The sequence below is a fragment of the Bos mutus genome, chromosome 25, assembly GCF_027580195.1.
Source record: "Bos mutus isolate GX-2022 chromosome 25, NWIPB_WYAK_1.1, whole genome shotgun sequence".
Taxonomy (NCBI): Eukaryota; Metazoa; Chordata; class Mammalia; order Artiodactyla; family Bovidae; genus Bos; species Bos mutus.
This window is the reverse complement of record NC_091641.1, coordinates 13,665,220-13,692,106: the sequence shown is the minus strand read 5'-3', so window position 1 is coordinate 13,692,106 and position 26,887 is coordinate 13,665,220. Positions and strand designations below refer to the sequence as shown.

Sequence of the window (26,887 nt, the reverse complement as noted above, 5' to 3'; positions counted from 1 at the left end):
TTCCACTTGGCTCTTCTTTTTTATATTTTTGGAGGATTTTCTTTGTGGGTTCATCCATACATATTCCCAAGCTGCTTTCTGCCCAATCATCGTTCTGCCTCACACTAAATTGCCTTAGTTGTTACTGTAGAGGAACCAGGACGCTCTAGTCCTGAAGAGCATCAGCTGTAGAATTGGACCACAACACTCCTACCGGAAGACCTCTTTTTGAATACTTGTCACTAGTTTTCACGGAGTCACACAATCTCAGCTTTCTGTCCGGGCATGTTGTTTCATTCCCTGTGCTTCAGTGGGAGGTAATAACATTAACTGCTGTATAAAGTTCTTATGAAGATTCAATAAGTTAATCCATCAAAAGCCTTTATTTTACTGTCTGCACATAGTATGTCCTTGATAACTAATAACTTTCATTGTCTATGAAGGTATCTTCCAGTGGGATACGTTTAGTCTGACTAGAATACCACGATGGTTTTCTGTCTCCCTCCCTCTGCAGCAGGATGTAAAGCCAAAGAGAATTTGAACGGTGGGAGTGATAACCAAGAACAAGAGAGCCAGAATTTGAAGCGTGGCACATGTGGAGCGAGTGGGTGTTGGGGGAACCTGGCAAGTCTGGGGGTCCTATAAGCGTTTGGTATGTTGAGAGTGGAGTTGGGTGGGAATTACAGGGGGCTGAAATAGACAGGGAGGGCAGGGGCAGGGTCCTGGAGGCCCTTTCATGCTCTGCCATAGGTCTGTGGGCTTTGTGCTCAAGGCAGTGGAAAGCAGTGTGATTTGATTGAATAGGATGGGTGGTTTGGAGGTGTGGGGAGAGAGCTCCAGGGTAGGTTCGGCAGGATAGGAGAAATCATAGTACACGTTGGATGATCTCATTCAGTCTTCACTCTGACCCTGATATCTATACCCTTGTCATCTCCACTTTACCATTTTACAGGGTAAGACACAAGCTTAGAGAAGTAAATCAATTTGTCTATAATTAGATGGCTGCCTAGTTAGTGGTGGGGCCAAGCCCAGTCTCTGTCTCTTTGTTTCACTCCCCTTTGCCTTCTCTCCGGAGGAGAAGCAATGACAAACCTAGGCAGTGTATTAAAAAGCAGAGACATCACTTTATCGACAAAGGTCTGTATAGTCAAAGCTGTGGTTTTTCCAGTAGTCATGTATGGATGTGAGCTGGACCATATAGAAGGCTGAGCACCAAAGAATGGATGCTTTTGAATTGTGGTACTGGAGAAGACTCTTAAGAGTCCCTTGGACTGCAAGGAGATCAAACTAGTCAATCCTGAAGGAAATCAACCCTGAACATGCATTGGAAGGATTGTTGCTGAAGCTGAAGCTTCAGTACTTTGGCCCCCTGATGTGAAGAGCCAGCTTCTTGGAAAAGACCCTAATTCTGGGAAAGATTGAAGGCAAAAAGATAAGGGGGTGGTAGAGGATGAGATGGTTGGATGGCATCACTGACTCAATGGACTTGGATTTGAGCAAACTCCAGGAGATGGTGAAGGACAGAGGAGCCTGGCATGCTGCAGTCCGTGGGGTCGGGAAGAGACACGACTTAGTGACTGAACAACGACAAAAGAGAGAAGTAGTTTCCAGGAGGCAGGCTGAGGAGTTTGACTAAAGAACAAGGTCAGGAAGAGCCTGACAATGCTGAGGTTGTTTCTTTTCTGTTTCTCTCATGTTGTGCTGGTAAATCTAAAGCAGATTGCTACTTGTTTTTTTGCTGCAGTAAATAAATGTTGCTCAAATGCTCCCCACGGTGTGTTCTGGTTAAGCAGACAAACAGTGATACCAGTATCATTAGTTTGGAAATCAATGGCGGATGCTTGGTAATTACTCACCAGAGAAACGTTTCAATTTACAAAAAGAGCTCAGTGCGTCCAGTTTTGATTATAAGGTCTCTTAGTACTGCGGTGTAATCGCGTGAAGCCGGTTCTCCTTTCATAATTAGTTTGAAGGCTTTATGTGTTAAATTCACCCTCAAATGTGAGGTGACATCTCTTCAACCCCAAGACCCTGTCTTTAAAACAGCCTGATTCAGCTGTATGGGCTGAATACAGCCAGGAGGACTTAATGATGAGTTCGGGGGTTATTTTCCTAAGTCAGGTTATCCAAAATAGAATTATGCGGCCAGAGGAAAGCCATTTTAAAGCTCTTGACACACCTGGTCAAAGTGCTTTTTGAAATGTTCCAAAGGCATCCTTAAAATCTAGTGTACAGAAAAAGCTTTGAGTCCTGTGTCATTTAAAAGCTCACCCATGACAGGTGAGTGGTGTATGGGTGATCCTTTATTATAGGATTGGGAACACTTAGAAGTGGGGTGGAATTGCAGAAGGTGGAGTTGTAGTTACACTCGAGGAAGGGTTTTTACTATTGAAAGTTGCCTGGTTTAGAATCCAGATCTGCTCTTGTAGCGCTGGAAATAGCTATCTGGTAGTTTTGAGGCATTTATTCATTTATTCAGCCAGCATTTCCTGAGTATCAACTTTGGCTGTGCCGGCCTGGCTCCAGGCTGATTGTAGGGGAAAATGATCTTTGGAGAACTGGGGATTCCATATCCAGTGTTTTCTGCATGAATTGGTATTGATGGGAGTCACTGCATGGTAAACAAGGATCAATACAATAACCAAACAGGGACTTCCCTGATGGTCCATTGGTTAAGACTGTCTTCCACCGAAGCAGATGTGGATTCGATCCCTGGCTGGTGAACTAAGACCCCACAAGTTTGTGGAGCAACTAAGTCCCGATGCAGCCAAGTGAATAAGTAAATGAATATGAAAAGACCCAAAGACAGACTTGAACAATTTAATCAATCAGAAAGACGGCCTGCTTGCTGTAGTATACCTGTTTGGCATTTAACCAACTAGATGGAACTTCTATCTTAAAATCTTTAACAAATTGCTGTTTGTCCTGTTTTTATCCTAGGCAGTATTGGGGTGGTACTGTGGTTTCTGGGATGAAGATGTGAAGATGAATTAGGTAATATTGTATAATATCTTTTCTTTTTTTAAATAAGGAGAATTAGTACTACTTTTTGGCTCCTTTTATTATGTCAGATTCATATATTGCTGGCTGTTTAGAAAGAACTTTTAGCTTATTTATAGTCATTTTCCCAAGTGCCTAGGAGGTGAACTTATAATCAGCTTTCCATTTTGCATATCAGAAAATAGCAGCTTGGAGAGGGCATGCTTTTTTTTTTTTTAATTAAAAAAAAAGTTATTTAATTTTGTTTGCGCTGGGTCTTTGTTGCTCAGCATGGGCTTTCTCTAGTTGCATGCATGGGCTTCTCGTTGCAATGGATTCTCTTGTTGTGGAGCACAGGCTCTAGGGCTCTCGAGCTTCTGCAGCATGTGGGCTCAGTAGTTGTGGCACACAGGCTTAGTTGCCCCGTGGCATGTGGGATCTTAGTTCCTGGACCAGGGATCAAACCCACATCCTCCGCATTAGCAGGTGGATTCTTAACCACCTGACTACCAGGGATGTCCCAGGGTGTGTGTTTTCTTTCAAGACAAGTGTGACGGGTTTGAACGTTGGGAAGGTGTGACAGGTTGGAGACAAGGAGACTTAAGTTCGGCTGTTGTAGTTGTTCCTTAGAGGAAACCGTGGCTCTGGGCAGAAGCTGTGACATGTTGGATGGAGAGGACTCACAGGTTGGGAATTAAGAGTTTAGAACTTGGTCACTTGTTCAATAGGGTTGCAGGAGAGGGAGGCATCTAGATTGACCAGTTCTGGGATCTTCATTTATTTCTGCTCAGCCTATGAACGGGCTATAAAAAATAAAAATATACAGGCCTTGTGTCAGTTGTTATATTCTGGGCAAACAGGGAAAAATGTTTGCACCTAGGAGATTAGAATTAGAATTTGAAAGGGGCTCTGCACTTCCCTGGAGAGTGTTATGAACCATTGTCTATCTTTTCAGAGAGGAAATTACTGTTGCATAGGGAAGATAGAACTAACCTGCTGTAGAGGGAAGGAATGATGAATGTTTGTCCTGAATGTTCAAGACCTTTAATCACAGCTCCTGATCTCTTTCCATGCGAACTATGTGTTCAGAGGATTGAATCTGGAGTAGCTGCGCTCACGATTTATAATAGATAATTTCTCCAGTCATGGCATGTGGATGGTGTCCCATGCCATTCTTTAAAGAGTGTATTCATTATATAGGGGTTAGAAGTTTACATTTAAAACCAGAAGGGTGGACTTCCCTGGTGGTACAGTGGATAGGAATCTGCCTGCCATTGTAGGGGACATGAGTTCAATCCCTGGTCCAGGAAGATTCTGCATATGGTTGAAGCAACTAACCCTGCATGCAGAACTACTGAAGCCTGCATGGTCCAAGGCCCAAGCTCTGCAACAAGAGCAGCTACCTCAGTGAGAAATCCAGGCAACCCCCGTGCATCACAATGAAGAATAGCACCCACTCACCGCAACTAGAGAGAGCCTATGTGGAGCAATAAAGATCCAGTACAACCAAAGAAATAGTTCATAAAGCCATAGGGGTTGTCTGTGGAGCTCTGAGCATGGTGGTCAGAGGCCAGTGTCATGCTGGGTCCAGTTCTGGATTTATGTGGCCTTGAGGGTAAGCAGATAAGCTGGTGATGTTTTATGGTGACAGGCTTTGGAGGCCAGCTGTTGCCACCTACTGTCAATTCTGGCATGGAGTAGGGAATTACAGTAATTCGCTGTGGAATGACTTCAGAGACATTTAAATACTCTCAAGGTCAAGGTTAGTTCACTTTGCTCTACCATCAGACTTCCTTCTCGAGCTCACATCTTTGCTTTTGGGTCTGAAGCAGACTTTAAAAAAAAGCCAAAGAATTCTTTTATTTTTAAATATTTTAGCAAAATCATAGCTGTACATTTTTTAAAGCAAATGCCTGGCATTAAAACTGATTACTTTCCTTATAGATAAGAACAAATGATTGATGTTTGTTTATAAATTTTTTTAGTTCCATCTGGAAAAATGTCTTGGAGAGCTCTATTAACAGCAGCAAAACTTTTCATTAACTTTGCTGTTTGATTATATTTAGTGATTTGGAATGCTAACTTTTAGGATGTGTATAAACTCACTGTGGGACTTGGGTGTCTCATTTAGTATATTTGACTACTCTAACGTGCTTTTTCACTGACTTCCTATTTTGGAAACGTCCCTGAAATAATAGAAGATAGAGAGGTTAATTCTGAATTTCATTTGTGTACTTTCTCTTTCTTTAAAAAAATAATTTTATTTGTTTATTTTTGGCTGCGCTGGGTCTTCATTGCTGTGTGAGGGCTTTCTCTAGTTGTGGTGAGCGGGGCGGGTACTCTCTGGTTGCAGTGCGTGGACATCTCATTGTTGAGGTTTCTCTTGTTGCAGAGCCCAGGCTCTAGGGCACGCGGGCTTCCGTAGTTGCAGCACGTGGGCTCAGTAGTTGTGGGGCATGGGCTTAGTTGCCCCGTGGCATGTGGGATCTTCCTGGAGTAGGGATCAAACCCATGTCCCTGAATGGGCAAGCAAATTCTTAACCACTGGACCACCAGGGAAGTCCCTCTCTTTTTCTCTTTTTTAATGTTTAATCTTGTTTTACATTTTATGTATAGAGAACTTTGAGCATTCACTAGAATAGATAGAATGAGACAGCGAATCCCTATTCCCTTCCTGCCCAGCTTCAAACATGGACCATCTTCCTCCTTTCTGTATTAGTTTGACATAGACCTGAGACAGTATGTCATCTGTGAGCTGTTTTAACTTTTAGGTAGAAAGGGGGCATTGCTGTGAGTGTCCTCACTGATTCACTGGGGGCTGGACATGGAGAATGGACAGACCCTGAGGGTAGTTTAGGGCTTGGTGGCAGGGTTTCTGCGCAGGTGAGTTATGTTGGATTTCTGTAGCTCTTAGTGAGGTCTGATGAGTGTCTCCTCTAAAGTGTGACACAAGTCTTTGTATGTTGTCTCATAATTACTGGTTAGCACTTGAACCATCTTCCAAAGAGACACTGTATACACTTGTATACATGTATACATGTGTAATGAGCTTTAAAAAGAGGGGAAGAAATCAAGGACTTCCCTGGTGAGCCAGTGGTTAAGCATCTGCCTTGCAATGCAGGGAACGCGGGTTGGATCCCTCGTTGCGGAACAAAGATCCCATGCTGCAGGGCAGCTTGAGCCTGTGTGCTGCAGCTACGGGGCCCCAGGGCCACAACGAGGGAGTCCATGTGGCACAAAGAAGGATGCCACGTGATGCAATGAAGATCTGCGTGCCACAGCTAAGACCCAACAGCCAATAAATAAATATTAAAAATAAGAAAAAAAAGGAATCTCTCTTGTAGCTACTATCTTGCCTCTTTAAAAAAAACAAGAAGAGAGGAAGAAAGCATCAAACAGTGAATGAGGGTCATTGTAATATGATGTCGCTGGCAGAGACTGTAGGACAAGCACGATGCACGGTGTCCTATGCGGTGATCAGAGTTGGGCTGTGAATTTTCTAGTGGTCGGAGGCAAAAGGAAGCCCAGGTTTATATTATCCTTCAGGTTTCTATCACCGAAGACAGATTTCCACTGTGGGATCTTCTAAAAGAAGCCTTTGGGGCTACAGGTGGAGGTGGTGGAGTAACTTGACTTGTGAGCAGATGGCCGTCTGGGCAGCTCAAAGCGATTTTTGGCCTTATTTTGGGAGTTTGCAGATGTTACAACCCGCAGTAGCCATAAGTTAGTGAAGTCCTATGACATATCAGGCATCATGCCAGGTCATTTCATTTCATTTAATCTTCAACACAATCCTGCTCCATGGATATTACTTTTCTTCCTTTTCAGGTGAGAAAATTGAAATTCAGAGAAATAACTTGTGAAAGTTGGGCAGCTGTCTGTACTCAGATTGTGAACACTGTTTGACATCTAGATAAGTGGATTATCAATTTATGTTTTGCGAATGTGTGTGTTTGACTATGTAGTCACCTTTTATAGGGGAAAAAATAGGTGCTGGTGTTTCTTTAGCTCACTGTGTGACTGGAAATGTGATCACTTGGGAGAAAATAGGTTTGTGAGGAGCGCTTTTATCCAAGCCACATGTGGATGACTGTCGTGCTCTTATTTCCCTCGCGCATGACCAATGCTGGGTTTCATTCATTTCTTTTTAATACAGAGAGAAAAGGAGCAGCTGGAAGGGGAAACGAGTGCAATCAGGAGCACAGTGAAGAGTGAAGCCAGTGAAAGAAGAGCTATGATCACTCCTGCTCTCCGAGAAGCCCTTACTAAACAAGGTGAAAGTCCTCAGGAACTGTTACAGTACACTCTTAAGTGTTCTGAGTGCATGCATACTAAGTCTCTTCAGTCTTGTTTGACTCTTTGTGACCCCATGGACTATGGCCCGCCAGGCTCCTCTGTCCATGGGATTCTCCAGGCAAGAATACTGGAGTGGGTTGCCATTTCCTCCTCCAGGGGATCTTCCCACCCCAGGGATCAAACCCACAGTTCCTGCACTGCAGGCGGATTCTTTACCGCTGAGCCGCTGGGGAAGCCCTTAAGTGTTCTGATTTATCACTTAAAAAAGGAAACATAAAATAGGGATTGCCAAGAGGAAAAAAGATAAGTCCTGCTACGGCTGGCTCAGCTGTGTGTGGCCGTGGCAACTGTAGCTGTTTAAGGAGCCACAGTCTTGTTTCTGTGGATCACTTTTGTGTAGGCTGCTTGGACCAGCAAGCTTCCTCTTTGCTTGGTTTATTGGGTTGGTACTTGACCATCAGTGAGGCTCAGGTATGCAGATGAAAAATGCAGTCACTGACTTCTTTACGTATCATTGTCTATTAAAAAAATTATTAAATACAAAAAAAGACCATATGATGTTAGGCTGGGTTAATTAGAAATGTTTTATGTAGAAGTATATGTGGATTTCTGTGGTCCTACCTTATTAAGAAGGCTGCGGTTGAATGAATGAATAATCCTGGTTTGCTTGTAGAAGGAAGAATAGTAAATTGGGGATGAGTAGACTGACTTCCTTGCCTCCCTCCCTCTTTCTATAATTATTGAGATCCTTTTATGTAACAGATCTGGTTGTACAGAGGAACTTAAGATACTTGAAGTTATCTCCTTCAAGGAACTCTGGACCTATTAGAGGAGACAGACAAGAATATACAGATTTTATACATAGAAATATATATGCTTTTTCTTTTTTTAATTTTTAAGGTTTTTTTTTTTTTTTTTAATGTGGACCATTTTTAAAGTCTTCATTGAATTTGTTACAATATTGTTTCTGTTTTATGTTTTGGTTTTGTTGGTCAAAAGGCATGTGGGATCTTAGCTTCCTGACCAGGGATCCAACCCACACCCCCTGCATTAAGAAAGTGAAGCCTTAAACCCCTTGACCACCAGGGAAGTCCCTGTGTCTTTTAATTAGAGTAAATGAAAGTGATTTTTATAGTAGGTTTAAATCTGGCATCTTGCTGTTTGTTTTCTACTTGTCTCGTGGATTCTTTGATTTCCTTTCTCTTGTTGAACTATCTTCTTTTAGATTTTTTTTTTTTAATGATCCTCTCTTATATCCTTTGTTGGCTTATTAACTGTAGCTTTGTTTTGTTCTTCAGTGGTTTCTTGAGGTTTTGTACTATCCGGTATCACAGTATATCATCACATGGTGTTATACTACTTTATGTAAAGTAGAGGAACCTTCAATACTTCTGTTCCCTCCCCGCAAACCTCTATGCAGTCGTTTTGGTACATTTTATTTTTATGTATGTTTTAAGCCCTGTAGTACATTGTTATTCTTTTGATTCAAACAGCCAATTACCTATTACAGATTTAAGTAATTAGGAAGAATCTTACGTGTTGACTCATGTAGTTGCCACTCCTGGTACTTTGCCTTCCTCTGTGTAGATCCGTATTCTGTCTGATGGCCTTTTCTTCCTGCCTGGAGGACTCCTTTTAGCATTTCTTGTAGTGTGGGCTTGCTGGTGATGGATTATTTTACCTTTTCTATATCAGAAAAAGGCTTTCTTTTGCCTTCATTTTTGAAGGATTTTTTTGTTATTTAGTTTTTGAAGGATATTTATTGATGTGCCTAGAACTGTGAAAGTTTCATAGTCGTGTCCAGTTCTTTGTGACTCCATGCACTGCAGCCTCCTGGGCTTCTCAGAGTGTCCGTGGGATTTCCAGGCAAGAACACTGGGATGGTTGCCATGGCCTCCTCCAGGGGATCCTCCCAACCCTAAAAATTGTAGGTTGGCAGTTTTTCTTCTTTTTGTGCTTGACGGGTGTTGTTCCCCTGTCTCGTGGCTCACATTGCTTCTCATGAAGCCTCTGTCGTCATCTTTTGCTTGTTCCTTTCAAATGTAATGTTTTTTACCCCCTGGCTAAAAAATTTTTTCTTCTAACTACTGATTTTGAGTGATTGTAATTATGTCTCAATGTAGCTTTCTTCATGTTTCTTTACTTGAGATTTGGTGAGGTTCTCACTTCTGTGGATATATGGTTTTAATTGGATTTGGACAAATTTTGGCCATTGTTTCTTCAAGTATTTTTCCGCTACCCTGTCTCCTTCCTCTTCCCTGGGGACTCCAATAAATAGGCCTCTTGAATTTGACCCACAGCTCACAGATGTGCTTTTCATATTTTAAAATTATTTTGTCTGTCTTGCTTTACATTATTGGATAGTTTCTATTGCTGTCTTCAAGTTTAACTCAGTAATCTTTTCTCCTCTCATGTTGAATCTTCCATCGCTTCTATCCAGTGTGTGTTCCGACTTAGAGGTAGTTTTCATCTCTAGAAGGTCAGTTTAGGTCTTTTTCTGTCTTCCATGTCTCCACTTAACTTTTGGAGCCTGTGGAATACAATTTTAACTGTTTCAGTGTCCCTATCTGCTAACATCTGTGTCATGTCTGGGTTAGTTTTTGTTACTGGAGTATTTTCCTCATTACTGGTCATGTTTTCCTGTTTTTTTGCATGCTTGGTAATCTTTGGATGTTACTGTTGTTCGCTTGCTAAGTTGTTTTTAACCCTGTGACCCCATGGACTACAATATGCCAGGCCTCTTTGTCCCTCACTATCTCCTGGAGTTCACCCAAGTTCATGTCCTTTGAATCAGTGATTCAACCATCACATCCACTTCTGTCCTCTTCTTCTTTTGCCTTCAGTCTTTGCCAGTATCAGGGTCTTTTCTAATGAGTCTGGTATCTGATTGGATATCAGATCTAATTTTACCTTTTGGAGTGCTGGATAGTTTTGTATTCCTGAAAACATTTTTTTTTTTCTTTTAATAAACTTTTAATTTCTTTTAATTCTTTTTTTTTTTCCTACCCATTTTTCTTCATTCCCAATATCCAGTCACGTCTTGACTTTTGTTAAAATTCTTGCCAAATGTATGTCGAACTTGTCTCCTGAAAACATTTTTGAGATTTATTTTGGGACAAAGATAAATTACTTGGAAACAGCTTGAGCCTTTAAATCTTGCTTTTATGATTTGTTGGATGAGACCAGAGCTAATTTTTTTCCCCACCATTGAGGCAGAACCCTTCTATGTACTCTGTGCAATGCCTTGGGAATCTTGAAGTTATGTCTGCCTGGTAGGAACAGGCACAGTTCCCAGCCGGCTGTGAGTACCAGGTGTATCTTTAATCTTTTCAGATGGTTCTTTCCCATTGTTGGATAGTTTTTCTCTCACATGTGTACTAAACAGTATAGGAATCCTCTGCAGAGTTCAGTCTCTGTGTAGCCCTCGTCTCTGCTGAACTCGATCCTGCAAACTTTAGCCACAGGGGTTCTCTAGACTCTACTTCTGTGTTCTCAGCTCAGGGAGAATGCTAAGCTCTACTTAGGTTCTCCCTCCCTGCTGCATAGCCTAGAAACTTCCAAGGCAATAAGCTTGGGTAATGGTAAGGCTCAACCTTGTTTGTTTCCCATCTCTGTTGGATCATCGTCCTTTGTTGCCAGATATTTCATGTCTTGAAAACTGTCGTTTTGTATATTTTGTCCAGTTTTGGTATTTCAAGTGGGGATTAAACCCTCTGTTACTCCATCTTGGGAAGAAGAAAAATCCTGCACTTGGATTCTTAGCAACTGCATAGTGTGAATTGTGGTCAACTATGGCACCCCACTCCAGTACTCTAGCCTGGAAAATCCCATGGACAGAGGAGCCTGGTGGGCTGCAGTCCATGGGGTCGCTAAGAGTCGGACACGACTGAGCGACTTCCCTTTCACTTTTCACTTTCATGCATTGGAGAAGGAAATGGCAACCCACTCCAGTGTTCTTGGCTGGAGAATCCCAGGGATGGGGGAGCCTGGTGGGCTGCCATCTATGGGGTCGCACAGAGTCAGACATGACTGAAGCGACTTAGCAGCAAGGTCGTTTCATCCTGTGCTGTACAGTCTTTACCTACCTAAATGCAGATTTTTGTAGAACTCTGTGTATCTTGGGAGTTCAGTTCAGTCGCTCAGTCATGTCTGACTCTTTGCGACCCCCGTGAATTGCAGCACGCCAGGCCTCCCTGTCCATCACCAACTCCTAGAGTTCACCTAAACCCGTGTCCATTGAGTGGGTGATGCCATCCAACCATCTCATCCTCTGTTGTCCCCTTCTCCTCCTGCCCTCAATCTTTCCCAGCATCAGGGTCTTTTCAAATGAGTCAGCTCTTTGCATCAGGTGGCCAAAGTATTGGAGTTTCAGCTTCAAAATCAGTCCTACTAATGAACACCCAGGACTGATTTCCTTTAGGATGGACTGGTTGGGTCTCCTTGCAGTCCAAGGGACTCTCAAGAGTCTTCTCCAACACCACAGTTCAAAAGCATCAATTCTTCGGTGCTCAGCTTTCTTTATAGTCCAACTCTCACATCCACACGAGACCACTGGAAAAACCATAGCCTTGACTAGACGGACCTTTGTTGGCAAAGTAATGTTTCTGCTTTTTAATATGCTGTCTGGGTTGGTCATAACTTTCCTTCCAAGGAGTAAGCATCTTTTAATTTCATGGCTGCAGTCACCATCTGCAGTGATTTTGGAGCCCAGAAAAATAAACTCAGCTATTGTTTCCATTGTTTCCCCATCTATTTGCCATGAAGTGATGGGACCAGATGCCATGATCTTAGTTTTCTGAATGTTGATCTTTAAGCCAACTTTTTCACTAGAAAGATGTAAAAAACTAGTAGAGTGTGATTTCTATGATAGTGCTGTGAGCAACATATAATGTAGGAGTCCAAAAAAGCTAGAATTTTCTCCGGGAATCTATAAAATGCATATTCTGTATCTGAGATTAGCTATTCATTTGGACTTGGTTCCATCTTCAAGTAGATAAGCAGTTCTTTATTTATATTCAAGATGTTTACATAAATGTGGAAGAGGATAAAAGACAAAGCCTCATAATATTGCCACTAGAGACTTGTAATCCAAATTGAATTTGTTCCATTAATCATCACACTGTGAACATGGGTGTTTAACCAGCCACTGATCCACTTATGCCATCATCCAGGCTGTATTTCTCCATTTGCCTCATTTGTCTGCAAGTCAAGGGTCTTTTTGTGCAAGAGACTCATGGTAATTGTAGTTTATTACTTGAAGCCTCGTGAGAAACTTTATTAAATGCTTTCTGAAATCAGTATGTTCTAGTTGTTTGCTCCACCAGTGTGTTAAAATAAGGAAATGTGATTGCTTTGGCATAGCTTTTCCATGCTTTTCAAGTCTCATGTGGCTCAAAAAATTTAAAAGCTAGGTTGTGGAGGGTGCTGAGAATTCATTTCAGGTTCCTAGAATTTTATTTTCCCACTTTTGAGGGTAATATTTCTTTCTTTTAATCTCCTCTTGCCCATCTGATTCTTTATTTATTTCTGAAGACTATTGATGACAGTTTCCCAGTCGTTTTTTGTACAGAAATGTATGGTTACTTGCTTTTGCTGTTTGTTGCAGTATATGGTTCTTTTTTTATCTCTATAAATGTTCCTTGGGTCCTTGTAAAGCATGTGCTTCCTGTAGTTGTTGACTGCAGTCTCTCTCTCTGTGCCCTTGATCAAGTTTACTTTGATGCTTCAGATCTTAGGGCTCCACTGAGTTCTGATCTATGAGATCTGTTAGATGCTGAGAGATCTTAAAATCACTTCCTGTGATTTTGGATTGGCTTATTGTTTCTTTGTGTATTTTGAGCCTGTGTTATTAGATACATACGTATTTTAAACTGTTGTACCATCCTGGTCAATTAAACCTTAGTGGCCTTGGGGTTGTTGTCTGTTATTATTTAAATGAAGAAAAATGATTTTGCTACAGTTTTATAATCACTTTTAGAATATATACATGTATATAAAATCACTTTTTGATATAAGGCTTTGAATAATTTCAATTTTGTGTTCCCTGTTTTTTCATTCAGGTTATCAGTTGATTGGGAGCCACTCTGGGGTGAAGCTTTGCAGATGGACAAAGGTATTTGTTTTTGTTCAAATATTATTTCTGTTTTAGGCAACTTTTATATGGCTATTATATGCAATGCATTTTACCATTTTAAAGGGTTAATTTACATTTAATAAAGAGTAATGATTTTGAATGAATTAGTTACATGAGTTCAGCATGTTTTGATGGATGTAAAAAATCCTTATCAAACACCTGAATTAAAGCTGTAGACTATTTTCCTCACCCCTACAGGTTTACTTACGACTGTCTCTGGGCAGTAGCCCTTGCCCTGACAGCCACGCAACAGTTGTTCTCTTTGGTCTCACTGTAGTTTGGTTTTGCCTGTTGTAGAATTTCACATGAATAGGATCATATAATGTGTAGCTTTTTGCTAATGGCTTCTTAAACTCAACATCAGGTTTCTCAGATTCATCCACATATAATGTGTATCATTTCATTCCTTTTTGTTGCTGAATACGATGCAGTAGTAGTATAGGCATGGTACTCAGGGAAGCCTCCGTGGCTCAGTGGTAAAGAATCTGCCTGCAGGCAGGAGATGCAGGAAGAGGTGAGTTCAGTCCCTGGGTTGGGAAGATCCTCTGGCGTAGGAAATGGCAGCCCACTTCAGTATTCTTGCAGGGAAAATCCCAGGGGCAGAGGAACCTGGACATGACTGAGAGACTATACACACACATTCAGTATTATGAACATGCCACAGTTTTAAATCTGTTGATAGTTGTTTGGGTTGTTCTCAGATTTTAGCTATTAAGAATAAAATGACTGTGAATGTGTGTGTACAGTGCTTTTATTTGGGGTGAACATACGTTTGATTTCATCTGGGTGTATACCTAGGAGTGGAATTGCTAAGTCATAGGGCAGGTATATATTTAAATTTATAAGAAACTCCCAGTCTGTTTGCAGTGTGGTTGTACTATTTTATATTTGCATCAGCAATTTAAGAAAGTCGCTATATTCTCTCACCATCATGTGGGATTATAAATCTTTTTCTGATTGTGAAGTGGTACCATTTTGGTTTTAATTTACATTTTGCAGATAACTACTGTTGATGAGGAGCACCTTTTCATGTGCATATTGGCCTCTCATAGTTATGCCGCCTCTGTTCGGATATTTTACCCAAACTGAATTGTTTGACTTTGTATTATTGATTTGTAGGAGTTGTTTATATATTGTGGATATGAGAGGTTTGCCTGATGCACACTCTTGTTTTCTCTTAGTCTGTGGCTTCCTCTTTCATTTCCCTAATGGTGTCCTTTGAAGCTTTTAATGTGAATAAAATCTAATTTATCCTTTTTTCTCTTTTGGTTAGTACTTTTCCTATGTTAAGAAGTCTTTGTCAACTTGAAGGTCACAAAGATAGTTTATCTTTTCTTCTGGAGGCTTCATATATAGTTTTGACCTTTATGTTTAGGTCTTGAATTAATTTATATGAATGGTATGAGGTAAGGATCAAGATTGTTCCTTTCCACCACCTATCACCTACATGGATATTCTGATGTTTTAGCACCATTTGTTAAGAAGGATTTTCCTGTCACCATTGAATTACTTTTAGGCCTTTGTAGAAAAGTCAGTCAGCTGTATATAGGCAGGCCTGTTTCTGGACTACTCTTATTCTGTTGCATCGATGTGTTTGTCCTTAAGCCAATACCACAATTGGCTTGATTACTGTGGTTTTGTAATAAGTTTGAAATCATGCAGTATAGGTTCTCTGTCTTGGTTTTTAATTTTCAAGATTGTTTCTTCTCTTCTGGGTCTTTTGTATTTCCATATACTTTTTAGGATCAATCTATGAATTTCTATTGTATGTATTTATTCTGTTTTCTTATGTTCTGTATTTGTCTATTTGTCATCTCTGTACCTCAGGGCCAATTACATAATTTCTTACTTTCTGTATTTTTTTAAAAATATTTTTTATTATTGTTTTTTATTTTTGGCTGTGCAGGGTCTTTGTTGCCATGCGTGGGCTTTCTCTAGTTGCGGCGAGCAGGGGCTACTTTGTATTTGTGGTGGACGGGCTTCTCATTGCGTGGCTCCCCTGTTGTGGAGCATGGGCTTTAGGGCACACTGCCTCAGTTGTTGTGGCGCACGGGCTTAGTTGCCTTGGGCCGTGTGGAATCTTCCTGGACCAGGGATCAGATCCGTTTCCCCTGCATTGGCAGGTGGATGCTCAACCACTGGACCACCAGGGAAATCCTTATTCTCTGTATTCTTGATGCTCTGGCAGGCTCATAGAGACTGCCCCTCCCAGGGCTAATTGCTGAAGATTAACAATAGCTTGCCTTGAACATACCTTTCATCTGTGATTCTAAATCTGTAGCCTTCTGCTACTTCCTTATCTGACTCTCTCACACACCAAGCCAATATCTTCCCTGCCCTAAATCATGCCAGGGCCTGATACAGAAAGCTAGAGATAGCCCTGTAGTCCAGAGCCCACTGGAATAATTCATATCAGCCAGTCCGGCATCATTTACCCTGCTCTGCCTTTCATCTCCTAAGGAGACTCCAGTAAGGGCTGTGGCCCAGGCTTTCCCCTCACTTCTCTCTGCCTCCTGAACAAACCCTGTTGTGTGCACCTTTCTCTCGGAATATGTAAGTAATATCTTCCTTCAATAGCATTGGCCTGTGTTGGCACTCAGTCAGATTCCCATGGATACAAATAAGATAGCATTAAAATTATTGTATTTTCTAATGAAAATGCAGTGATGTACAATATTATGTTAGTTTCAGGCATATGACATAGTTGACATTTGCATACATTATGAAAGGCTCACCACAATAAGTCTAGTAACTATCTGTCCCCATACAAAGTTATTACACTATTGATGATATTCCTTCTGTTGTATGTTATATCCCTGTGATTTATTATAAAACTGGAGGTTTGAGCCTCTTAGTTCCTTCACCTGTTTTGTCCACCCTCTCTCCCCTCCCTTCTCCCCCTTCTGACCATGACCAGTTCTCTGTATTTGAGTCTGTTTTCATTTTATTTGTTTGTTTTGTTTTATAGATTGCACATATGAGTTAAGGCTGTGTGGTGTTTGTCTCCGTGTCTCTGATGTACTTACCATAGAAGTCTCAAGGTCCATCCATGTTGCTGCCATTGTCAGTATTTCATTCTTCTTATGGCTGAGTAATATTACTGTGTGTGTGTGTCTATATATACATCTATCTGTATCAGTTTCTTTATCCATTCCTCTATCAATAGACACTAAGTTTACATCTGTATCTTGGCTCTCGTAAATAATGCTGCATTGAACATTGGAGTACACGTATCTTTTCTGATTACTGTTCTTATTTTCTTTGGGTAAATATTCAGTAGTAAAATTGCTGGGTCATATAGAAGTTCTAGTTTTGAGGAACCTCGATAACTGTTTTCCATAGTGGCTGCACCCATCTACAGTCACACCAGCCATGCACGAGGGTTCCCTTTTCTCCACATCCTCACCAGCACTTATTATTTGTTGCCTTTTTGATGGTAGTGATTCTGAAAGATGTTAAGTGGTGTCTCATTGTGGTTTTGATTTGCATTTCCTTGAAAATTCGTGATATTGAGCATCTTTTCATGTGTCTGTTGGCTGTCTGCATTTCCTCTCTGGAAAAATGTCTATTCAGGCCGCCTGCTCATTCTTTAATTGGGTTGTTTGATTTTGCTGCTATTAAGTTGTGTGTATTTTTATATATTTTGGATGTCAACCCCTTATTGGATATATTGTTTGCAAATATCTTGTCCCATTTAGTAGGCTGCTTTTTTGGTTGTTGAGAGTTTCCTTCACTGTGTAAAAGCTTTTTGGTTCAATATAGTCCCATTTATTTATTTTTGCTTTTGTTTCCCTTGCCTTAGGAGACATATCCAAAAAATATTGCTAAAACTGATGTTGAAGAGTGTGCTGCCTAAGTTTTCCTCTAGGAGTTTTATAGTTTCAGGCGTTACATTTAAGTCTTTGATCCATTTTGAGTTTATTTTTGTATATGGTGTGAGGAAATAGTTCATTTTGATTCTTTTGCATGTAGCTGTCCAGTATTCCCAACATCATTTACTGAAGAGGCTATCTTTTCCCTATTGTGTATTCTTGCCTCCTTTATCTCAGATTCGTTGACCATACAAGTGTAGATTTATTTCTGAGTTCTCGTTTTGTTCCTTTGATCTATGTGGGTGGATTGGAAACAGAAATGGTAGTAAGAGGAGTTAAAGGAAGTGAGATGGGCCTCTGGTGACACTTAGAGTAAGATTTAAAGATGACAGGTGGTCCTCAAATAAGTAAGTTCAATTTCAAATAATTATTGCAAGATAGATTTCTCATCACTGTGCTGTAAAAATTAGCAATACATAAAATGACCACAATAACTTCTTAAACAACTTTGATTTGTGAGAGTCCTGTATTTCATGTCTGAATATTTCATATGTTAATTTAATATGTGGTTTCAAGTCCACCCAAAGCATCTCGAATCTCTTCTGTATTGTTTTTATAGGTGACCCCTACACATATAACATGGGATGCACGTATTGTGTTAGGGACTTAAATACTAGAAGCAGCATTATTCTCCGGGTGTGGGTTTTCAAAATGGTGAAATTTCTTACAAAAGCTTCGCACCAAAGAAAGTGTTTTCTGTCCTCATTTTCCATAGTAGCTACATTCCTGGAAAATTCAATGTACGGTAGAGTGTTCAGAAAATACTTTATCTGTAAAATGAACTTGGAATCTAAGCGTGGAGGATTATAATCAGGTTTTTCACAAGTACAGAGGTGTAGTGAGTCATTTGAAAGGAAGTGGCTAATAAGACCCTTTGTGTGTGTGGGAGAGTGGGGTGGGTGGGGAGGGCTATCTTAAACATTACAGGAGATGTGAAAATCTTGTCCCTCCCCTCACTTATTGCCAGTAGTGCCTCCCAACCATTTTGATAACAACAGTATTTCAGGGAATTTCCAGAATACCCCCAGATAGTGTGGACCCCGTTGAGAACCTGTGCCCTAATTCATTTTCATTGCCATCCTTGAAGTTCAGGTTGTCCTCCTGAACATTGCAGCTAGGTTTTTTTCCCCTCTACCTCTAACCTCCAGTGAATCCCCTCCTCTACCTGCTCAATTTATCTGACATTAACCAGGTTAATCTCTGAAGTTCATTTCTCATTTAGCCATTCTGTTCTCTGAAGCCTTATGGCAGCTCTTCATTACTTCTTACTCAACGTATCAATTGGGATGTGTAATAGGCATCTTAAACTTAATGTGTCAGAAACAGAATTCCCTAAATCTGTTCTCCTCAGTCTTCACTCCAGCGATTTATGACAACACTGTCCTTTCAGTTACTCAGGCCAGAACCCTGGGAGTCATTTCTATTCTTCTGTTGTTTTTCTGTTTGTTTGCTTTTGTACCCTCCCACGTCTATTCCGTGAGCACATCTTTTCAAACTATATCCAGAATATAACTACTTTTCAGCGTTTGTACGGCTATGCCTGGATCCAAGTCACTATCATATGTTCCTTTTATTATTGTAAGTGATCTCCTAACTGCTGTTCCTGATTCCACTCAGTCGTCTCCACTGCTGTTCCCTGCGCAGCAGTTGGATGCCTCAGATCATGTAACTCTTTGACTCAGAACTCCCAGGGGTTCTAATCTCTCTCAGAACCAAACCCTGAGTCCTTACAGAGGCCTCCAAGGGTCTGATCTTCTGTGCTTCATCTCACCTTACTAGCCTTCTTGCTGTTCCCCAAATACACTGAACTCAGACTCCTCCCTGGCTTTCTGGTCTCTTGTCTGCTCACTGAGATCTCTGCTCAGTGAGCGTCTATCAGAAAGGCTCTCCCTTGACCACCTTTTTAAAATAACAGCCTTCTCCTGGTCCCCTGACACTGCTTGGAATTTCTCCATGGCATTTTCTCCATAACACTGTTAGCACTTAACAAATTAGGTCTTGCTTATTAACTGTCTCCTCTTTCCCTTCTCATCTCCTCCCTAACCTAAGAGTCTTCATTTTTCTTTCCAATACTGAAAACAGAGCCTAGCATGTAGTAATTACTTAGTAAACATTTGTCAGATGACAGAATTATATAAAACCCCAAACCCGAGGAAGAACCTCTCTAGTTTGGTTCTGATCTACTTGATTAGCTTTGTTTTCTGTTTTAACCTTCATACATCCTGTGCTGCCTCCCTTCCCACCTCTGATTTCTACCTGGCTGAATCCTCCCCATCTGTCGCAGTCAGGAAAACAGAAACCACCCTGGGTATTTTCACAAGAACAGATTTAATAAAGTAAATTAACTGAATGCTTACAAAGCCATTGAAAGGCCTGGGGTAATGAAGGTCAGAGAGAACTGCTCCTTGCTCGGAGAAAGTCGAGAAGTGCTGGGCTCGCAGGACACTGCTGGAAGTGACCTGAAACGCTGGCAACATTAAAGCGAATGTGTCCCAGGAGCTCGCTTGAAGCCGCTTCGGACTCTGTGTTTGTGGTACGCCCTTGTGTCTGCCAGCTGCTGCCAGCGAAGAATAAAGATTTTTCCTTTCTCGCCATCTAAGTCTTGGCATAAGTGCCTCTCACTGGTGGAGTCTAAATCAGAACCCCTCAGACAAGGGAATCTTAGAAATATGGTATTGGGGCTTCTTAGCCCCTACTTATAAGGGGAGGCACAGGACTCAGTATTAATAGCACCTCTTTAGATGCTTAGCATCTGTGCACCCCCTTCTATCTGTATTTACATTTTTAAACCATAATAAAAACAAAACATTTGCTTCTCCCTAAACTGTTGTAATTATTACTCATGCAAGGGAGGATGTATTCATTCTCTCCCTTCACTCTCTTTTGAGATCCTCTGCCTAAGGATGACATTATAAGGTTGACCACCACTGACCTGTCTTACATAAAATAGTTGGAGGGGAGGAAAGGTAATATCCAAGCAAGGAAGACAGTATGTATATTTGTAACTGGTCATATTTGTACTTGGTCACTTGGTCATAGTTGGTATTTCTAACTTCCTTCCTCCATGAGGCAGGCCACATTTCCTTTGTGCTGTATCACTATCTCAATATGATGCTTCTTTGCAAAGGGGAGTGATTCTGTCAGTGAAGAGTCTGAGCCACTAATGGCTCCTCCTGTAATCTTCTCTTAACTTCTCCGACTATAAGGGAGAATATTAAGGGCTTCCCAAATGGCAACCCACTCCAGTACTCTTGCCTGGAAAATCCCATGGGCAGAGGAGCCTGGTAGGCTGCCGTCTATGGGGTCGCTAAGAGTCAGACACGACTGAGCGACTTCACTTCCACTTTTCACTTTCATGCATTGGAGAAGGAAATGGCAACCCACTCCAGTGATTTTTGCCTGGAGAAACCCAGGGACGGGGGACCCTGGTGGGCTGCCTTATATGGGGTCGCACAGAGTCAGACACGACTGAAGCGAGTTAGCAGCAGCAGCAGCAGCAGCAGCAGCAGGTGGCTCAGGGGTAAAGAATCCACCTGCAATTCAGGAGACACAGGATACATGAGTTTGATCCCTGGGTTGGGAAGAACCCCTGGAGGAGGAAATGGCAACCTGTTCCAGTATTCTTGCCTGAAAAATCCCACAGACAGAGGAGCTTGGTGGGCTACAATCCATGGGATCACAAAGAGTGAGACACGACTGAGAACACACGCACAAACAGATGTCTTGGAGGCCCCCTTGGTTCCTGAGAAAATTTTTGTTTCTGTGACATGAGGAGCTCAAAGGGACCAGGGGCTAGTATTAACTGTCAAGAACTGTGGAGAGTCTCCTTGTTCAGCCTCCTTACAAGCCAACATATTCACCTGGTAGAGTTTCATAGATGCTGGTGGAGGACCCAGGACTCCCAGATCAAAGACAAAGGAACAACAGGCAGATTGAGATTCATGACCAGGTCGGGACACAGATTCCTGATGCTTCTTGCTCCTCTGTCCTCCCTAAGTCCTCCTCCTGTTTGTACTTTTTTTTTTTTAACAGTTTGCTTAACCAGTTTAGAATTTATTTTGTTCTGTAGTATGGAATAAATCTCTAAATCAGGGGTTAGCAAACCTTTTCTTAAAGGGCCAGATGGTGACTTTTAAAGGTTTGTGGGTCATATGATCTTGTTGCAGCTTTTCAGCTATGCCATTGTAGCCCCAAAGCAACCATCAGTTCAGTTCAGTCGTTCAGTCGTGTCCGACTCTTTGCGACTCCATGAATCACAGCACGCCAGGCCTCCCTGTCTATCACCAACTCCCGGAGTTCACTCAAACTCACGTCCATCGAGTCAGTGATGCCATCCAGCCATCTCATCCTCTGTTGTCCCCTTCTCTTCCTGCCCCCAATCCCTCCCAGCATCAGAGTCTTTTCCAATGAGTCAACTCTTCCCATGAGGTGGCCAAAGTACTGGAGTTTCAGCTTTAACATCATTCCTTCCAAAGAACACCCAGGGCTGATCTCCTTCAGAATGGACTGGTTGGATCTCCTTGCAGTCCAAGGGACTCTCAAGAGTCTTCTCCAAAACCACAGTTCAAAAGCATCAATTCTTTGGCGCTCAGCCTTCTTCATAGTCCAACTCTCACATCCATACATGACCACAGGAAAAACCATAGCCTTGACTAGATGGACCTTTGTTGGCAAAGTAATGTCTCTGCTTTTGAACATGCTATCTAGGTTGGTCATAATTTTCCTTCCAAGGAGTAAGCGTCTTTTAATTTCATGGCTGCAGTCACCATCTGCAGTGATTTTGGAGCCCAGAAAAATAAAGTCTGACACTGTTTCCACTGTTTCCCCATCTATTTCCCATGAAGTGATGGGACCAGATGCCATGATCTTCGTTTTCTGAATGTTGAGCTTTAAGTCAACTTTTTCACTCTCCTCTTTCAACCATAGATATCAGTAAACAAATGTGGGTGACAGTATTCCAACAAAACCTTACCTACAGAGACAGGCAGTAGCCTGACTTTGGCCCATGGGCTGCAGTATATTGAACACTGCATTGAACTCTTCATCCCCTATCAAAAATGGAAGACTGAAATTTTACCCAGACTCTGTGTTTACTAAGCCTTAAATCTAGCAACAGAAGCCCACTCGGTTAGGTTTGTTCTTCCCTGGTATGCAATGGAGTCCCTCTAACAGATTCTGGTGAGCCCCACCAATAATAAGCAGCTGGGACAAATGCTCTTCTTCCCTGTTGGACCATGAATTTCCCCCTCCTGGTAAAAGATATCAGATGGTCAAGTAAAAATGAAAAGAGAGAGACCCTCTTCTTACCACTTTACTCCTGCAGTAATCGACCTGGCCTGTGACATGTTCTCTGTGCCTGCTGGGCCCAAGACTCCTTTCCTTCACTGAGACATAGCATGGTGGTTGGGTGGCAGTCCTCTACACAAGAAGTGTCCTGTCTAGGGAAGCCAAGCCTCTTTATTCTTGTTCTGAGACTCCCCTCTCCCATTCAGAGTTACTGGGGCTACCCAGGCCCCTTGGCCAGAGCAACTCTGCCAAATAAGCCGCCTGTATGGGAACCCTGCTGGCCTGAGATTCCCCTCCTCCATGTGAAACCTCTTTCACCCCCTCTAATGGTACCGGCCGAGATCAGTGGGGCCCAAGCAAAATTACATTGCAAAGCCTCTGAAAATTAAACTGCCATTGGAGCCACAGCATACAAAATAGTCCAGGACCTGCAAGCTCAACCTAAACCAAGTGCCTGCTGCTAAAATGAAAGAATGAAACAGAATTTAGAGCCTCCTAACATAGTAGACAAAATGTCTAGGATGCAGTGAAAAAAATCACCTGTCATTCCAAGAACCATGAAAATCACAACTTGAGCAAAAAAAGATAATGAACTGACACCAACACCAGATGAATCAGATGGTGGAGTCATCTGACAAGGATTTTAAAGCAGCTGTCATAAAAATGCTTCAGCAGTCACTTACAAAGTCTCTTGAAACAAATGAAAAAATAAAAAATCTCAGCAGAGAAATGCAAGTTATAAAAGGAACCAAGAGGGAATTATACAGTTGAAAAAATACAGTAGCAGAAGTAAAAACTCACTGAATGGGTGCAGTAATAGAGTGGAGATGACAGAGGGTAGAGCCAGGGACCTTACCAATTAACAGAATGATTTGTGACCAGAGCAAGTCAATAGAATTTACCCAACCTGAATAGCAGAGAGAATAAACTCCAAATAGGATAGAACCAAGGAAATCCACATGAAGATAACCTTACAATTAATGATCTGAAAGCTAAAGAAGAAAAAGATCTTGAATGCTACAGATAAACAGTGAACTAACATCAGTTTGACATCAGATCTCTCATTTGAAATCATGGAGGCCAGAGAGAAGTGGCTCATGTTGTTCAAGCGTTGAAAGAAAATACCTGTCAATCATGATTTCTGTGTCTGGCAAAACTATCCTCCAAAATGAAGATTAACTAAACACATTATCAGATTAAAAAAAAACTGAGTCTGTTTCTAGCAAATCTGCCTTAAAGATCAGTTAAAGAAGCTATTCAAACCTAATGAAGTGATGAAAGAAAGATTCTTAAAGCATGAGAAAGCAAAGCAGAATGATGAAAAGACCAGAAATATGAGTACATACAGTAGTTATGATCATTTTCCTCATAATTTTTATAATCATATTTGATGATTGAAGCAGAATATTTAAAAATTTATTTATTTATTTTTATTTGGCTACACTGAGTCTTAGTTGCGGCAGGTGGAATCTTTAGTCTTCATTGCAGCATACAGAACCTTTAGTTGAGGCATGCAAATTTTTAGTTGTAGCATGTGGGATCTGGTTCCCTGACCAGGGATCGGACCTGGGTCCCCTGCACTGGGAGCTTGGAGTCTTAGCCACTGGGCCACCAGGGAAGTCCTGAAACAAAAGTTTTAACACCATGTGATACTCAGGACAATGATATATAATTTAAAAGAGAAAATGAAAGGGATCTGAATGGAAGTGGTGTTTCCACATTTCACTTGAAGCTGGTAAAATTTTTTTACTAGTAGACTTGGTGGGTCATGTATGTATATTTTTATACTCAGAACAACCACTACAAACACTATCTCAGTGAAAGTCACTCAGTTGTGTCCGACTCTTGCGACCCCATGGACTGTAGCCCACCAGGCTCCTCTGTCCATAGGATTCTCCAGGCAAGAATAGAGTGGGTTGCCATTTCCTTCTCCAGGGGATCTTCCCAACCCAGGAATCAAACCTGAGTCTCCAGCATTGCAGGCAGATTGTTTACCAACTGTGCTCTGAGGGAGGGGCTATGAGGAAAGCCCACAAACACTGTACATAGAGATAAAATCAAAAATAAAAAATAAAGATGGAATCCTAAAAATGTCTAAGTAATCTGCAGGAAATCAAAAGAATAACAGGAATGAGAATCAGAGGGAATACTCAGGAAACAAATAATAAAATGGTAGGCTATTTTAGTGCCTAAGTAATTACTTCAAATGTAAATATCCTAAATATATCAATCAAATGATAAAGATTGGCAGAGTGGTTCTTGCTTGCTTGCCATTTCCTCCAACTAGCCCCTCCGTGGGTAGGGGCTCTGTCTTATTAGTCATTGTACATTCAACACACAGTGTGCTTAAAGTACATTAACTGATTGGTAAATAATGAAATACACAGGGCTTCAACTTTGTTTCTCTATTGCCATAATATTTAGTGGTAATTACTCTGTAACTTTTACATATGGTGGACATTTTAGTTTTCAGGGCTACTTTGGAAGATGTGAATATTTTGTTTGCCTTCTTGAATATTTTCTTGGGAACTTGGAAGAGCGTTTGTAGAAACAGTTATCCTGAACAGCATTTTCCCTTCACTCCTTTTTTTTTTTTTTTTTAGTGAAAGGATTAAGTGAAACGGACAGGGGGACCTCTTTTATCAGGACAAAAGATAAGACTTTTTGGTCAACTGACATAGTTGACCAAATAAACCAACATACCAGCTTGTTAGCTGGTAGATTTTATGTGGGCAGCACTGTAATATCATTACACTGATATATAATGTACACTGATCCATATGTATAAAGGCTTGCCAGCTATGTTTCCTCGTTCATTGTTCCTATTGTTAATTCCATAATATTTCAGTCACTTAGCTCAAAATCTCAGTTATCTTGGACAACTTCCCGTTTGTCCCTCTAATTGGGACCATACCTCTTCAGTTCCCTTTGCCTTTCCTCCGCCAATGTTAGAGCAAAGTCACCAGGTCCTTTTTTGCATAACCTCCTTACAGGTTTCACTTTTTATTGAATCAAGCCCATCTAACAGAGTTCTTGGATGGATCTTTCTAATGCTTACCACAAGGAGCTCCATGGTATCTTGTGATCCCAACCCTGAGTTGATCTGCAGTATTTCTTCAAGTTGCCATTCTTACAGTGGTTTTATCAATAGCATTGTATTCTTTTCTGGAATAATCTATTTCTTGTATACATGCTGCTTGTCCCCTCAACAGTCTCAACTCCCCTCTATGTTCAAATTCTACTGTTGGGTTGACATAGAATGTGCTCCAGGTTTCATTCCTTTACTCACCCTCCTTATTCAATATGGAGATAATTCTTTCAGGTGAATGCTACTTCCCCCTTTTCTGGGAGCCTTATTTCTCCTTTGGCATTATATATTATTGTACTAATATTTGAAGCAGGTGAATGGATTTGAAAATGAAAGTATCCATGGTCCTCCCTGTGGAGCTTTCAAAATTAATGAATCATAGGTTTATTTCATTAGGGTTTAGAAAACCCAGAGCGTTATCTAAATCCGAACACCATCAAAACAATCTAATGCTATAATGTTAGTTTTCTGTCTCATGCAGATAACTGGTAAGGGGTACTTATACTCCTGAAACACTTGGTTTCTTCTTTAAAATGATGCCCTGGTATTTTGTTTCCTTGCTTTGAGGATCTTGTTCAAATTATCATTTGTTTTTTATGTTCACAGTCCATGCTCCGAGGGAGAGGAGGTTGCTATAAACATACATTCTATGGCATTGAAAGCCATCGTTGCATGGAAACTACCCCGAGCTTGGCATGTGCAAATAAATGTGTCTTCTGTTGGCGGTAAGTAAAAATGAAAGGCCATGGTGATCAAATATGTAACGTTGTGCTGAGGCTGAAAAATCCTAGGAGTTTATTATCCTGTTAACCTGCTCTTTCCTATTTTGATAGTGGTGTCATTAGCTATTCAGTGGTATAGATTGGTTTAGATCGAAAATCTCTGCTCTCTGTAACTCACTATATCTGTTTATGTAGCTAATTCAGTTGATTGTATTTTAGGTTCTCATTATTTCATCCTTTTTTTAAAAAAAAGTTTCATTGAATCATAAAAGTAATCTAGACTTACATAGAAAATTTTAAAAACCATTAAAAATTATAAAGAAAAGCAACAATTCAAGCATCCAGGGAAAACACTTTTAATGCTTTGTAGTATTTGCTTTCTGTTCTTTTTCTCCCAAAGTCTTTCATTTTTAAAAATACAGCATTTTCTACTTTCTGTTTGATATCCTGTTTTTATTTTTTAAATATAAGACTCATTCTCCGTCATTAGAATTTTATATACATAAGCTTTTTATTTTGAAACAATTTTAGT

General features: G+C 41.0%; 1 protein-coding gene across 6 annotated transcripts in view; it reads left to right on the top strand.

Annotated features, from left to right (window-relative positions):
- LOC102274921 (S-adenosyl-L-methionine-dependent tRNA 4-demethylwyosine synthase TYW1) overlaps positions 1 to 26,887 on the top strand; it is a 148,277-nt gene that overhangs the window by 17,873 nt on the left and 103,517 nt on the right. For 4 of the 6 annotated variants that reach the window (XM_070362110.1, XM_005889876.3, XM_070362111.1 and 1 more), the window contains 3 exons: positions 7,115 to 7,232; positions 13,314 to 13,366; positions 26,240 to 26,358. In XM_070362110.1, the coding sequence (XP_070218211.1) occupies positions 7,115 to 7,232; positions 13,314 to 13,366; positions 26,240 to 26,358 (290 nt within the window). Of the gene's footprint in view, positions 1 to 2,919; positions 2,974 to 7,114; positions 7,233 to 13,313; positions 13,367 to 26,239; positions 26,359 to 26,887 lie in introns of those variants that run through there. The other 2 variants (XM_070362113.1, XR_011462561.1) reach the window with 2 other exon arrangements.